The sequence below is a fragment of the Euprymna scolopes genome, chromosome 22, assembly GCF_053919585.1.
Source record: "Euprymna scolopes isolate OS-2025 chromosome 22, ASM5391958v1, whole genome shotgun sequence".
Lineage (NCBI taxonomy): Eukaryota > Metazoa > Mollusca > Cephalopoda > Sepiida > Sepiolidae > Euprymna > Euprymna scolopes.
In genome coordinates this window covers 49,694,939-49,711,542 of record NC_136503.1, presented here as the reverse complement: position 1 = coordinate 49,711,542, position 16,604 = coordinate 49,694,939, and the positions used below count along the sequence as shown (strand labels likewise).

Here is a 16,604-nt window from a genome sequence, read left to right as displayed (position 1 = left end):
TTTTTTGTTGAATAGTGTTTGCCATTTCGTTAAACCTCTCTTGTCATCCATCCCCAAACATTTTCAATTGGGTTCAAGTCCGGTGAACACGCAAGATGTCCCAAGAGATGGACTCCATTTTCTTGTAAAAAGCTCAAGGTCTGCCTTGCAGTGTGGATTGCAGCATTATCCTGTTGGAATAACCATCCATTCCCATACAAACGATAACCCTCCATGATCAAAGATGTTTTTTGTAGCATGCTAACATAACCAGCTGCTGCCTAACGACCCTGCACCACCTGGAGCTCTATCGTCCCTTTGTAAGGAAAGGCACCCATACCATTACGGACCCTCTACAACCAAACTTTCAAGGGTCATGTTTTTGTCATGCCAATATCGCTGAAAGCCATCAGGACAATCTAAATTGAATTTTTTCTCATCAGAAAACAGGACCTTCTTCCACTTCTCAACCTCCCATACTTGGTATTCACGACCAAATCTTAAGCGAGGAATTTGTTTATGCTTATATTTACCATGACTTTTTGTTGTAAGTGTCGTCTGATGGTTTTTGGACTGCAATCAGCATCTGTAACCGCCCTAATTTGACTAGAAGAAAGACCTCTGCCATTAATAACAACCCGTCTGATTCTCCTACTCAATGAAGGAGAGATTTTGGGGGCCTACCAAAGGATTTTGCTATTCCATAATGCTCAATGTTCTTTAGAAAGTTGCAAATAACAGTTTTACTGCGATTTAACTTGGCTGCTATCACTCGCTGTGACAAACCTTGCTTATGGAATCCTAGACTTCGAGAGCGCTGAACTTCGGTTAGTTTTTTTGCTTTATGCATGGTAACAGCTTTACACAGTGATTGCTAATCTCTAACTCAACTAAAAACATTAGAATTACCATAAACCTAACAATTTATACCCTTGGTTTTATAATTTTGATCATGTGTAAAAAGCTTAATTTATTAAAAATGCAAATTTTTTAATAAAATTTTTGGAATATACCTTTTTGTTTCCATAACCTTTTAGATTGTAGTATTAGTAATCTTAAGTTGGTGGAGTTTAAAATCTATCCTTAAAAGTGGTTTCTTTTTAAAGGCTTTTAAGTGGTCTTTAATTTTTGATCAGCGGTGTAATCTATAGTAATAAGTAGTACGATTGTACATCTTAAAACAACAATTCAGGCTAGAATCGTCCGTGATCACTCGTGGCGTAACGGATAAAGTACGATGTTATTTTGTTGTAAGCGACAATCTACTTGAGGTTCAATCCTCATTGCAAGCTATACTCAGAATGCAGTCGCGAATTACTTCTATTCTGACGGAATGAGAACACGCTACGCCTGTTGATTAAATAAAAGTATTCGTTCGAGATTTCATTCAGATTCTGGAGTTCGACAAGAAGTTTGGAGATTACATTGGGCGAAACGTTGTGAAAATAACATTCAAGATGAAAACAGTAATCCGTATAATACACATTTTTTAAAAAAATTACCGAGTATTTTAGAAATCCACGTTGCTTTGTTTTCTGGCAGATCTGGTATAATGTAAATCTTGATAACGTCTTGGAGAATGACAGTGGCTAAGGAATTCAACCCCGAAGAGATGGAACTGAAATGGAAAAAAAAGAAAAAGATTAAAAAAATAGCGATATTTTATATTGAAAAAAATCTCATTTTCTCACACATGAAACTATTCTTTTCCTCTACAAATCTACTATCAGACAACAAAACCTATCACAAGAGAAACTACTCTCCTTTCGTTTCCTATATGCATAGTGACAGATATTTATTTTATGGAAATCGCCACAAACAAGGTATATAAAACCACTTCATGTAAGGAGAAAAAAAACGAAAAAAAAACAAATATCTACTTTATACTGTCTCTGTGTATAGAGTTTCTTTGAATGAGCTTCACGCGTGTGAAACACATTGGCACGCTGCTGCTTATGTACTGATTATAACTTGATCATTTTTAAATCCAATGTCGACAATTTTTTATGAACCCCTCCAAATGCAATTAAACTCAATTCATGCCATTGGATAACGTTAGTGCTCTCCTAGTGTTCTTAATATTTCAGCTTCAATGTGAAAAGTTGGTTCCTAAAATCATAGGTGTGGTGTCTTTTGACTTTATAGGCATGTATATGTTTGTTAGATACAAGATTGAAAAGGTGTTCCAGGTTTTTGGCAAGATAGTTAATAATTTTCTGAGTATTTATTTAGGAGTCTGTTGCCAGTGTTACAAGAACAGAAGCCTGTTCTTGTATGTGAGTAAATATGAAATAGGATAGTCAAGGATTTGAACTTGCGAAGCTAGATTTGGAATTGAAAATTCCAATCATAAGTTAAAATAAATACAGAATGTTATTGAAAATAAGGAATGTGGAATTGCAATTGTTAGCTCACACTAAATAGTTAGGTATCTGTTTATTGAAAAAGGAATGTAATGATGAATTTTGTTTCTGTTATAAAAATGAAAATTAAAATAAGGAATTTAATCTTCAATTGAAATGGTAAACATATTTTGTAAAGAGATTACTCGAAAAATAGGTTACTGAACTCGTTGATTCATGTCAGTGTGGCATGTTTTGCAACGTGACACATGTCAGGCAACGTGCTCGATGAGCACATGTTTAATCATGCGATGACGTGACGAGTTCTCAATATAGGTAGAGTTTTAGATGCAGTCTGGGAGAGAGGAGAGAAGAGAGAAAGAGCCGAGAGAGAGAGGGGTTCGAGACAGCTGCTGACACCAAACCTTGGAAGCGAAGGTTAGAGAAGAAAAGCCATGTAAAGAAACTTTGAATTCCTCGGGCGAAATCATGGACCGGTCATGAAATAAAGGACGTCATCATGTGTTTTTGTATCTGCGTCTCTGTGTTGTTATTCAACAGAAAAGCTATTGTCCATTTATGTTATAAGAACTTTGTGAAAATCATCATCTCAAAAATAGGTAAGAAATATATGTATCAATGTTATAGAAACACTCCCGTTCATACAGAACTCTCAAAAGTATAAATGTTAATCTCTCGGTCTATCTTTCTATCTATATATCAAATCTCCTCTCATTGTGTATTATATGTATATTGTCTCTTATATATACTGAACCGTCTGTCTCTTTATATATATACTGTTTATGTCTCCAATATGATATCTCCACAAACATGAAAATCTTAACACACATGAACACTCCTAAGACTGTCTTGATATTGCACTAAGACTCCTCCTAATACGAACAGTCAACACCAAAGAATTATACATACGTCATCATAATACCACCCAGTACGTAACACAAGCATTCCAGCCTCGTTGATTCTTATCCTTGGATAAGTGGTGATTCCAATAGAAAAAAAAGTAAGGCTTAGATGTATGTGCTTGTATGAGTATATGTTTATGCGTCTTACCATCGGTTCGTCTGTCTGTTCGATCACTAGTGAATAGTCTATAACAGATTACAATGAACGGAAACTGAATCAATTAAACAATACATCCGATAAGTTAGTTTTATTCAGTTGTTTTTAAGAATAATATGAATTTCGTCCGTTGCAACTGTCGTGATGACAATGATTTCGCAGAGGATCGGTAAATTTATCGATGGGAACCTCGTTTCTATGCCAATAGCTCTTGAAATATGAAAAGCCTTCGATAGGACTCGGCAGAAAGATATGCTCCACAAACTTGCTAGCAATAGAATATCCTGAAGTATGTTCTTAAATATCAGATTTTTTCCCTTCTATAATCATATAAAAATAGTTATTAAGGGTCAAAAAGTTTAAAGCACTTGGCATAAATTCCAGCGTTCTTGAAACATCTTTTATTGTCCCAATCCTATTTCTGGTTCTTATAAAGGACGTCCAAATCATATTTTGAGATGATTCGTTGACATCTATGCAGCTGTAACGATCATTTATGGTATCACTTCAACAAGAATTAATGATCCAGATCTGTTTTATCTTTATAAACTTATCCGGGAACCAATACGTTGTAGCCTCAGTCGCAAAGCAGACAAAGAATAGTAAAGAACAACTTGCCTTTTTATTGTACAACATTTATTTCCTTCTCCTCCTCTCGTTAGCGCTATGACGTCCCACTCGTAGTCGTCTTCTTGAACGTCATCCATGCCTCTAAGGTGATCTCGAACGTTCTCCCACGACCATAACGTGATCGTTCTCTCTTACGCGTTCTTTCTCCTTTTATTACATTCTTTTTCTTTACCGGTGACGTAATTTCGCGTGCACTTGCGTACGCGTATCCGCTCCGTTTAACCCTCGATCTTTCCTTCAAGTTAGATAATGTAGTGAAATGAAGGAGAGTACGATTGCTAATATTAACTCCTCTAAAACTCTAGCTGGTCTCTTTTCACCACCAGCACTCGGATCATCACTTCTTCCCAGTTAAAATGAATGGGCTCCCTCTCGAGAAAGCATCATTCTTTGATCATTTTCAGGAACTAACTTTCGCTCAAGACTGTTATATATTGGTTATCATCGAGTTCTCATTAGGGTTATCATTTAGGGGCGCCAAATTGAACATGTTATATATTGTTATTATTGAGGGGTACCATTTACGTTTTGGTGTATAACATAAAAAGATTCCGTGTGCGTATGATTGTCTCTAATATAAAGGGTTGTGTGTTTGTTGCATCATAAAGGGAATCGTGTGTGTGACATGTAATTTCAGAACCTACCTCTGCTTCTTCGATGTTGGACCATCTGGAAATTTCTCATCCTGGAGGGAGACTTGATACCTGTTTGACGAAGATTTATCACTCCAAGACGATGAATGGGTTTTATAGTTTTTATTTCACTTTCCCCAGAGGTCCTGTAGAAGGTGGAAGTGAAATCGGCCTGTGTGGTTCTTCTTCTACACACGTCAGCGTTCGTCTCCCCCCTCCCCAATGAAGAGGGGGAGACAACGGGAAGCCGCGTCCGTCTTCTTCAAAGCCCAAATCAAATCTCAGAGATCTAGCCAACCTGACCACGTCACATATACGTAATCTGGACAGCTGACCTTCGGTTCTGGTAAACGTGTCTACACTCCGCGTTTACTCACCTCTCTCTCTCTCTCTCTCTCTCTCTCTCTCTCTCTCTCTCTCTCTCTCTCTCTCTGTAACAAGACTAGAAGACATCAAATCAGTTGCTAACGTGTCTGATGCGACATATAAAACTAAAGTGACATTGATTGTTGCAGCTGCTTTTTCTTTTTCTTTCTGTTCCAAAGGATGTTTATATGCCTTGTTACACGACAAGGTTATAATGGTATGGCAATTATAATGATGCTTTGATAATGATTAAGAAAAGGTAAAAATGGAGATATGTAATATCACAAATTTTAAACATTTACTTAAAGTAGCATTCATTAAAAACAACAACCACAATATTAAAATTAAAGATGGCACAAATACCATAAGCACAATTTCGATTTTTCAGATTTATGTAATCATGCCCATATTCGTTCTATTTTCTGTTAAGGTTATTGATTTTAAGGTTTTTGATGAGTCAGAGAGAAAAATATGTAAAAATCGACATAATAAATATATGATTGTTTCTGCGCTACGAAATAGTTGCTGTCAAGAATTGAACATTGTAACATGCTAACTAAATAAACAGTAACATGAACAACATCTATATATATATATATATAGTGCTTCTGCCAGCATTTTTAATTCCAATTGCAAGTACATAAGTTCAAGATGACTGGAAACAATCCTCAGATAAACAGAGAACACATACATCGTCTAATATATTCCCCAATGGTCATCAATCTTATACTGGCTAGACTCATCTTAACTAGACTCATTACTTAACTATATATATATATATATATATATATATATATATATATATATATATATATATATATATATATGATGAAAATAATGGAAATAGTATTCCGACAAAATAGAGAAAATAAAAAGGAACAAACCGTATTATGTGTTCATCAACGTTTCGTCTTTATTTCATCCAGAGGAAGTCTCGAAATAAAGACGAAACGTTGATGAACACATAATACGGTTTGTTCCTTATTGTTTTCTCTCTCTCTCTCTCTCTCTCTCTCTCTCTATATATATATATATATATATATATATATATATATATATATATATATAAAGCTGAATGTCTGTGTGTGTGTCTGGTTACGAATAGGCTCTTATGGTTGACTATTATAGAAAACTGATCACATATAATGATAGAAGATGTATCGAGATAGAAGAATGGGTATGTTTGATCTGGCATAATGATGATTAATTAAAATTGTGGGGTCTCCGTACGCATCTGGTCCGCAAAGTATGGAAATAAAAAATTTAAAAATTAAAAAAAAAAGTTTACAAGTGTTTTTGATGTAGATGTACATAATAATACTTTGATAATATGTTTTAACTTAAATAGGGATGGTATAATAAAATTGTGGGATCTTCGTTCGCGCCTGGCCTCCATAGAATGGAAATAGGCACAAACTTTAATAAAGACTTTTCATATCTATCTGTGTAAGTATACTTTGATAATTATGTTTCAGTTTGAAGAAATATGATATAATAAATTTGGGGTGTTCATTCGCACCGGACCTCCATAGAATGGAGGTATGTCACAAAGTTTAACAAAGTTTTTTAATATAGATCCACAGAATATTGTGATAAGTGTTTTAGTGTGAAGAAGTATGGTATAATAAATTATGGGGTTTATCTATTATATTTTTACTTTCATCATATTTTGCTTTGGTTTTGATACCCCAAATTCGAAGCTATCTCTTTCCTTCCTTTTCATAACTTATACTTTCATAAATCAGAGTCCATTTTCTGTAGGCTGTTTTTGAACCCAGTCAACGACGGGTACTTTTGCTAGTATATATATATATATATATATATATATATATATATATAACGTATGTGTGTGTTGGAAAAGTACAGACTACTCTGCTCAATTTTCGTCACCAAGAAGTGTTTATTGATCATTATAGTAATTTTTCTATATAAATATCGATAAACTCTAGAATCCAATGTAAACATATCTCTCTTGCTCACGCATACACACACACACACACACACACACACACAAAACTCCCTCTTACCTTAGGGCACCACTGAATATACAAGCAATAAAAATACCAGGAAGACCTTTCAGAAATCCAAGAATATCCATTACGTAGAGCGGAAGTAACTGAATAAAAAACAAGACAATATTATTCAAGCATAATTATTTAATGTAATAGCTACTTTGACAGGAAGAAAACAAAACAAGAACATAAGTCAACCCTAAGAGTGGATACCTCCACTTAACAATATAAGGACATGCCGAACTCTTATCTTGGCCTTACTTTTCCATAGTGTATCAAGTATTCCTGAAGCTATGCTATGGTAACACGTGTGTAAATTGAAAACCTATTTAGCCAGTCAGGTTTAAGTTTTGCAAGGCGGTAACTGTATACAAACACATGATTCATAGAGAAAATTAGGAAAATTGGAATTTAAATCCCGTAAAAATTCCGAACATGCGCCGATTCTTTTATGGCCAAATTCAGTTCAGTTAAAGTCGCAGAAGATACGAAACTTTATTGCTTAAAATGTAAGCCACGTAGCAAGTCTCTACGATGAAGAGAACAAAAGTGATCACTAAAAGTATTACTTTCACCTTTTCATGATCACCTTTTCCAAAAAATAAACCAGTTCTACTCTGACAAATGTTTTGATCAAGTGATGTGAGGGCTATACTGCACACAAATAAACTCGATCAAAAGAAACCCTAACCCTAAAAACGCGCGGACATATATGATACCCAATAACATTTGTGTTACTCAAGTGTGTCGAAAAATCTACCGATTATTATTGGTTAAGCATCAAATTTTCAGACTATAAGAAAATCCGGCGAGCAAAAGATGTGTTATATGTCCAGCCCAGGTATTGTAGAACGTCTATGTTTATATAGACAGTCTATACGAAGGTCAAGGTATTTTACAAAAGTAATTTTCGGAATTATAAGCAGCTTATGATTCTAACGCCCTCTTGAAATTGAGCGATAACTTTTCGAAATTTCCTTTTTATAATGTTCGGATTTAGTGTTCAATTCGATCATGACGGGTGGCCTACTTAGAAGTAGTCCGTATACGAGTCAAGAGGAAGAATGTAAGAATATCGCATCGCGCATTTTTTTTTTTTTTTTTTTTTTACAAAACATATTTTCGGTATGATTTCATATCTCAGAGATTTTAGTGCATGTTGTTCTTGGTACACCGACTTGCGGGGATACTTTCTGAGGACTGGCGACTTTCGAGAGCTTTTTGTAAGCCATCGATGAATATCACGGAAGACTTCGGACTACTACTTGAGGCCTCTGTAAATACACTCACACACATACGCAATCAGACACACACGCAAACAGACACATATATCTGTACATACATTTTATTTATTTTACATAAACATTTATATGTCGCTACACACTCATGAGCATGTTTCATTCAACCAGTTACAAGGTACTAGAGACCTCATTAGGCGATGCTGCTTATACAAAAGTCGAGTCGTTTCATATCTTGTTGTATTTCGGTAATGAGCATATTTGTATGAACCTCGTTACATCCATTGGTTATTTCACCTTTGAAAAATATTAGCATATATATATATATATATATATATATATATATATATATATATATAATTATAAAACTCTCTGGGCCGTCTTTCTTTCTTGCTTAAATCTTGTATTATGATAAAACCCTATATTTCAAAATATATTCATTAATTGATATAATAATTAAGTGCTACAAAACAGATACGGTCAAGAATTGTAAATATCAACTGAATTAAAGGAATAAATTGTAAGATGGTCAACACCATGAAATTTGGAATATAGGCTTTTGTCATTTATTCATTATATTGCTCTGTAATTACATTGAGCTTCTTAAATAAGGATTGGTATATATAAAGAGAAAATATAAGTGAATAAATGATATTTTCACACACAATGTCACACATACACACGCACACACACACACACACACACACATATATATATATATATATATCTTCTATATAATACTAAAACTCTGTCGTTCTTGGTTGTTTGCTTGTTTGCTTGCGCACTATCCTCTCCTCCTCCTCCTACTACTACTACTATGCCTCCTCTTCTTGCTACTACTATTACTTCTCCTCTTTACAACTACTACTACGCCTCCTCTTCCTCCTCTTACTACTACTACTAGGCCTCCTCTTCCTTATCCTACTATTACTACTACTGGTTGACATGTATATTCTGTATTACAACTATACTGTCGCAATTTTCTCACAAATAAATCAACTTTGATCTGTTGACAACGTATTTTTTTTACTGTGTACATTTTCAGTGGCCTAATTTTTTTTTGCGTTTTAAATTATCCAAATAAACAATTGTTAATACTTTCTGCATTTTTTTTTACATCGTTCATTTCCGTATTACGTTTAAGTTATTTTAACGCAATTTTCTTACAAATAAATCTATTATTTTACAATGTATGTGTTTTACTTTCAGCAATTTTCTTACAAATAAATCTACTATTTTACAATGTATGTGTTTTACTTTCAGCGACCCAATTTTTTTTTTACGTTTAAATTAAAAAACATTTAAAAATTTGAATTTGATTTTAAGTATTATGGTATCTGTTCAGTGCACATTTACCTATAAGTATGGCAAACCACTTATAATTCAATGGCTGTAAGTTTTTTTTTTTTAAATAAACAAATATAAACAGAACGACTCATAGAAATCTATCTATATTCTTTTTTTCATTTTAATATACTGCCATAGAAATGTTTCTGTTACGTCACAAAAAATATTTTCTTTACCATACAAATGTCACGCTCATACATTAATTCCATAGATAACATAACATACTGACCGAACGGGTCACGGGTAGTCTAGTATATATATATATATATATATATATATATATATATATATATATATATATATATATATATATATATATAGTCCTGGGTATGACGTAAGACTACATTCGGCAATGAGGCCCTTGTGCGGGAGCTCCAGGGTTTTGGGGAGAATGTCACTACCCCTTAGTCGTTAGAGTGCTGGGTCACACTTGGGTAAGATGTAGTACTCACTAGCCCCCCTATTTAGGGTCACAAGAATCCAAGCCTGGTTAACGATGCTCTTGGCGGATGAGGAAGGAATCCCAATGGCTTTCGCAGCAGATGAACCAGCACCACAGTGTCGACGCGAGCAACAAGGGTGATGTACAACTCAACTCGGATCTGCCTCAGCCATCGGATGCGGCTGATTGCATGTGTGTAGACTGTCCTGGTTTGTCCTTGCCTCAGTACTTTTGCTTTCAGCGGAGAGGGTGCTAGCAGTACTGGGCAAGCTGCTTATTCCTAGTTTGCCTGGGCTGGGAGAGAGGTGAAAGTCCTGTGGCGATGGAGTGAGGGCGTACCAGCAAGTTTGATGAACTGGAAGCCGCGACGATTGAAATATGATGGTCGTGCTCTTGCTGAAGAGTGTCAGCATTGCAAGGTAGCAGCTCCGGTGACCGGGCAGCTATATTCAGAGGTGCACTGCCTGCCCCAATCTGGGGAGGGTCCTAGAAAAGATGGACTAAACATTGTTTGTTCACACACACACTCCTGGGTGGCTAGCCACACTCGGCGGGAATCCACAACAGCGGTACAAAGACAAAGAAATCAACCAAAACCTTACTCTGGCATCGTGGAATGTCAGAACCCTGATTGACAATGATGATAGACCGGAACGAAGAACAGCCCTCATCTCTTGAGAGCTGGACTGCTATAAGATTGACATTGCAGCGTTACAAGAAACTCGATTTCCCGACCAGAGACAACTAAATGAAAAAACTCATACCTTCTACTGGTCTGACAAACCTTCTGGGGAGCGAAGAGAAGCAGGGGTTGCATTTGCATTCTCAAACAACCTTGTGAAAGAACTGGAATCACTACCAACAGGGAAAAGTGATCGCCTCATGACAATGAGAATTCACATTGACAGGCAAAGATACCTGACAATGATCTCCGCATATGCACCAACGATGACAAATGACCTGAAGACTAAAGAACTATTCTATCAGTCTCTTGGCAAGCTGCTTTCTGAGATCCCTGCAGGTGACAAATTCATTGTACTCGGTGACTTCAATGCTTAAGTGGGAAAAGATCATGCAGCATGGCCACAGACAATGGGTAAATTTGGAAAATGATAAATGAACTCGAAAGGCGAACTTTTGCTATCAAAGTGCTCCGAACACGGACTTACTATAACAAAAACGTTCTTCAACTATCCAGACAAATGGTACTGCTCGTCGAAACATCCGAGATCCAAGCACCCCACTCTGTTGAATAGAAGATCTAAAGGACTTTCGCAGTACCAGAGCTATGAGAGGAGCTGAATGTTGAACTGATCACTACATGATCCGTGCCAGATGCAACATAAAACCAAAGCCTCATCCGTTCAAGAAGAAAGAACCAAAACCACCAAAGAAACTAAATACCGAATCACTAAAGGACCAAAGTGTGAAAGACAAACTAGCACACAAAATATCTTATAGTCTCACAACACCAACAGAACAGTGGGAAACACTGAAAAATGCTGTGTTCACTTCTGCATCTGAAATCCTTGGTAAACCAAGTAGGAAACATGCAAACTGGTTTGATGAATCCAACAAAGAGATCATGGCACTCATTCAAAAGAAAAACCTGTTGTTTAAAAAGACCCTGAAAGAAATGCACAAGAGCAGCAAGGGACAAGTACAAAAGTTTAAAATCTGAATTTCAAAGAGAACTGCGGAAAATGAAAAACGATCGGCGGGTGAAAAAAACAGCTGAAATTCAGAACCTGGCAGACAGAAATGACTCTAAAACGTTCTTTGTATCGTTGAAAGAAGTTTACGGGCCACAGGGTGCCTGCTTGTATCCTGTGAAGAGCATTGATGGCAGTCTGCTTCATATGGAGAAACACACGATAATGGAGAGATGGAAGGAACACTTCGAACTTCTGTTGAACCCAGAAACACATGTTGAAGATGGAGCTGATAACATACCTCAACTGCCGATTAGACACCAAATGGATGATTTACCAACAGCAGATGACATGGCCATAAAGAGGAGAAAGAACGGAAAGGCTGCAGGACCAGACAACATACCACCAGAAGTTTGGAAGCATGGCGGAGCAGTCAATTACTACAACTTTTCCACAACATGTGGACATCAACAGCAGAAGTTCCCCAGGATTTCAAAGATGGCAACATTGTGACAGTGTAAAGAGAAAAGGCGATAGGGCGGAATGCGGGAACTACACAGGAATCTCCCTTCTGCCTATTGCTAGGAAGATTATGGCCAAAATCCTACAGCATCGACTACAGGCCTTGGCTGAAGACATTCTACCGGAGAGCGAATGTGGATTCAGGGCCAACAGATCCACAAAAGACATGATCTTTGCCCTACGACAATTACAGAAAAAGTCCATTAAACAACGTCAACCTCTCATTGTCACCTTTGTAGATTTTAGCAAGGTCTTCGACACAGTTGATAGAGACATGATTTGGAAGTTACTGAGATGCTATGGTTGCCCACAGACCCTCACAAGATTACTGCACAGTTTCCATGATGGCATGACTGCTCCCGTTTGCAGGGGTGACAGATGCTCAGACTCCTTTAGCATTGAACACGGCGTCAAGCAAGGCTGTGTCCTTGCGCCAACTCTGTTTACAATCTTCCTTGCTGCTGTCCTGAAAAGCATGCCTGAAGAACTCGGTGATCTCTACATCCGAACCAGAAGTGATGGTGACCTTTTCAACCTCAGACCAAGACACATGAGTAAGTGATCAAGGAACTACTCTTTGCTGATGATTCAGCACTTGTGACCCACAGCATCCAAGCAATGCAAAAATTAGTGACAGCATTTGCTGAGGCATCCAAGAAATTTTGACTGACAGTCAACATCAAGAAGACTGAAGTTTTGATTCAAGACACCGGTGACACAAACATTAACCTCAGAGAAGTACTCCTGAATGGTACCCCATTGGCAGAAGTTGAACAGTTCACTTACCTAGGAAGTACCATTACGAACACTGGAAAAATTGATAAAGAACTCTCAAAACGGATCCAAGCGGCTGCATCCGCCTTCGGAAAGACCGTCTGTGGAATCAGAGAAGAATCAGATTAAAGACCAAGATGAAAGTGTATAAACTATTATCCTACAGCTATCCTACTATCTGTACAGCTCTGAAACCTGGACCCTCTACTGACGCCACTTCAAGAGATTAAACCTGATACAACAAAGGCACCTCCATCATCTAATGGGTATCTCTTGGAAAGACCATGTATCGAATTTTGAAGTACTAGAAAAGGATAAAATGCCCAGTGCTGAAGAAATAAGCATAACAAACCAACTAAGATGGACAGCACATGTCATGCACATGTCAGACAACAGACTACCAAAAGCAGTTTTCTTTGGTGAACTCAAAGAAGGTACACGACCTCTAGGCGCATTGAAACTGCGCTAAGACGTGTTCAAGAGACATTTGAAAAACACAAACCAACTCAACGACTGGAGAAGAAAAGCTGAAGATCGGATTGTTTGATGAAGTGTGGTATCAGGCGCAGCCGATGCCATTAAAGATCAAAGCATTGCTGCTTGGGAAGCAAAAAGAGCGCGACTATGGGCGTTACTACCCGGATTCTCTGCTATCAGGTGTCACATCTGCGGCCGGGGTTTCAGAGCTCCGATAGGACTCACATCGACTTTCGATGCGGACACTAACCAACCTCTGTGTCATCGTCGAAATCGACGGACTGCCAAGATATATATATATATATATATATATATGTGTGTGTGTGTGTGTGTGTGTGTGTGTGTGTGTGTGTATAAACTAACAAGGTTTTCAGAGATAGATTCACATAATCAGAAATATTCTGGAACTACGTTAACTAATAAGTTTATCTAAGTTTCAACGAAGGTGGAACAATAATATCGTGAGGTCTTCGGTCGCACCAGATTTCCATAGAATGGAAATATGTTACTAGTAAGTATTTAATTCACTAACCTGATCACCTTGAGTAACGAGACCGAAGGTCTTTGGGTCACAATATTTATAGAAATCGTACAGAACAATTCCAATGAGACAACAGAGATATAAGATAATGCACAGTCCGGGAAAGTTCAGCCACAATGCCCTGAAAATGAAACAAAAAGAATACTACTAATACAGGTAAAAGAGAAACACACACACGCATACATTTTATATATATATATATATATATATATATATATATATATATATATATATATAAGTGGCAACGCAACAGGGGAGACAACCGGAGCAGCAAAACTGAAGTTGCCTGCCAGGACACTATATATACAAATGTACACAAATTTGGGCATATTTTATTGGTTTGAAAAGATAGATTACTTTTTACCAATTGTCATAAAACTTTAGCAACAGAATAGCATTATAATTTTTTAAAAAGCCTGTAAATTTTCATGTGGTGTCGCTGCACAAAACTAAAGTTATAAGCATTTCAATATTCAATATGGCTACGAGTATAGACATATCCATATATATATATATATATATATATATATATATATATATATATATATATGTATATATATATATATACACCACCTTTTTGGCAATTTTATAAGTTCTAAATCTCAGTGACTATTGATCAGAATTTAACAAATATAAGGCTCGTTGGAAAGCTAATGACTTTACTTGTGTAGTGGGCTATGTGACATTTTCCCTTAAGGTCACACATTAGGGAGATCATCCATCATCCAGAGCCTATGTTTGACACATTTACAGCCATTAAATATTTCAATCATAGTCATTTGTTTTTCTAGTTTTGCATATGCATTACAAAATATCTGATATTTCATCAAAACCTATCGCCTTGATGGAGAGAAAACTAAAACTTGCTGCTATGGTTTCAAATGATTATGAAATAACAGCAAAGGGAGACTTGATTCCAAATATTTCTCATATGTTATATCTCCTCTCTTTGGTTTTCATACATAAAGTTAATTTCACAGAGTATAAGGATTATTTGATACTGGAGATAATCGTATCCTATTTTCAAAAGAGGGGAGATATAACATATGAGAAATATTTGGAATTAAATCTCCCCTTGCAGTTATTTCAGATCATTTGAAACCATAACAGCAAGTTTTAGTCTCCCCCTCCATTATCCATCATGACCAGAGGTTTGGGGGGAATATATATATATATATATATATATATATGTATATATATATATATATTTATATATATATATATATATATATATATATATATTTATATATATATGTGTGTGTGTGTGTTTAGATAGATAGACAGATGGCTAATTAGTAAAGGATATAGCAATTCCTGCAATACTGCTTGTTTTACTATCAGCAACTCGCTTTTCTTATTTTGTCCTTTAGTTCTCACATACCATGAACGATGTTTCCGACAACGAGGGAAAAATTACAATTTTACAAGTTGAAGGCTATTCATCTAACACTTATCATTGACTACATAGTTTGTCAACCTAAAGTAATCATTTTAGCTACTTACATCAAGTGGTTTCATGCATTGTCTGAAGCGATTTCCATAAAAAAGTAAACCATGCATGGTCCCCCGTGAATGCACAGTGAACGAGGCATAAAAAATTACGAAGTTCACTATTTGCCTCCCCCACCCCCACTCCATTTAATTTAGCCCCAAAAGTCCCCAGTAAAAATGAACAAACAGTGCAGTTTTAGGCTTTAACATATGTAAATTTGAGTTCTGCACCATGAAAATAAAGAAATGACTGAGTCCATCATTTGCCTCCCTCCGTTTAGCCCTGAAAGTCCCCAAGACCTTAACATATTTAAATTTGATTTTATCACCATGGAAAACTGCTAAATAGACAAATATGGTAAAATAGTCCCAAAAATGGAGTGTTTTTATTTGCTCTAAAAGAGCCCTTGAGACACACACAAAAACTATCGCAAAGTATAGACAAACAAAATTATATAGATTTCAGTTAGTTACAACTTTTCAGAAAGTTTTATAAAAATCCAAGGCATCAATTCCAAAGTTATTGAGAAAAGTGCAGACAGACAAACGGACGAACAGACAAGGATGAATTTACAGATCCACCTTCTTTTTGTCAGGGGACAAAAAAAAACAAACAAACATACTGTTTATATAATGAATATACAATATAAAAATATAATAACATGAGCTTGTCTGTAACCAAAACTATGTCATAGTCCATAAAGCTATTATTTTATGTTCTTACAATTTTATTTTCAGGGCCCATAACTAGTGCTTAACTAAACAAACTACAGATTAGCGCCATATCAATGGCAACACACACATAATTATTGAGACATTTTTATATGCATATCTTTATTCAATCTATGTTGCATTTGACATGACCTGATCAATTGAATCAATTTCAGGCACTGAATGCAGTTCCACAATTGTGAACATATTTCTATTTGGTGAACAAATATAGAATAAATGACATATTTACACGAATAGCAAACACAACAGGCACAACTACTATACAATGCGATGCAATGGAGCGCGTAAATATCTCCACTGGACCATCTGTAAAAAGTTGAATGTCGAATGTAGCAACATATCCTGGG

At 36.2% G+C, this 16,604-nt stretch overlaps 1 protein-coding gene across 3 annotated transcripts in view; it reads right to left on the bottom strand.

Annotated features, from left to right (window-relative positions):
- Nucleotides 1–16,604, bottom strand: part of LOC145243440 (sodium-coupled monocarboxylate transporter 2-like) — a 134,641-nt gene that overhangs the window by 37,225 nt on the left and 80,812 nt on the right. For all 3 annotated transcript variants that reach the window (XM_080106331.1, XM_080106332.1, XM_080106333.1), the window contains 3 exons: nt 14,026–14,155; nt 7,057–7,145; nt 1,482–1,597 (listed from right to left, as the gene is read on the bottom strand). In XM_080106331.1, coding sequence (XP_079962457.1) covers nt 1,482–1,597; nt 7,057–7,145; nt 14,026–14,155 — 335 coding nt within the window. The remainder of the gene's footprint in view (nt 1–1,481; nt 1,598–7,056; nt 7,146–14,025; nt 14,156–16,604) is intronic.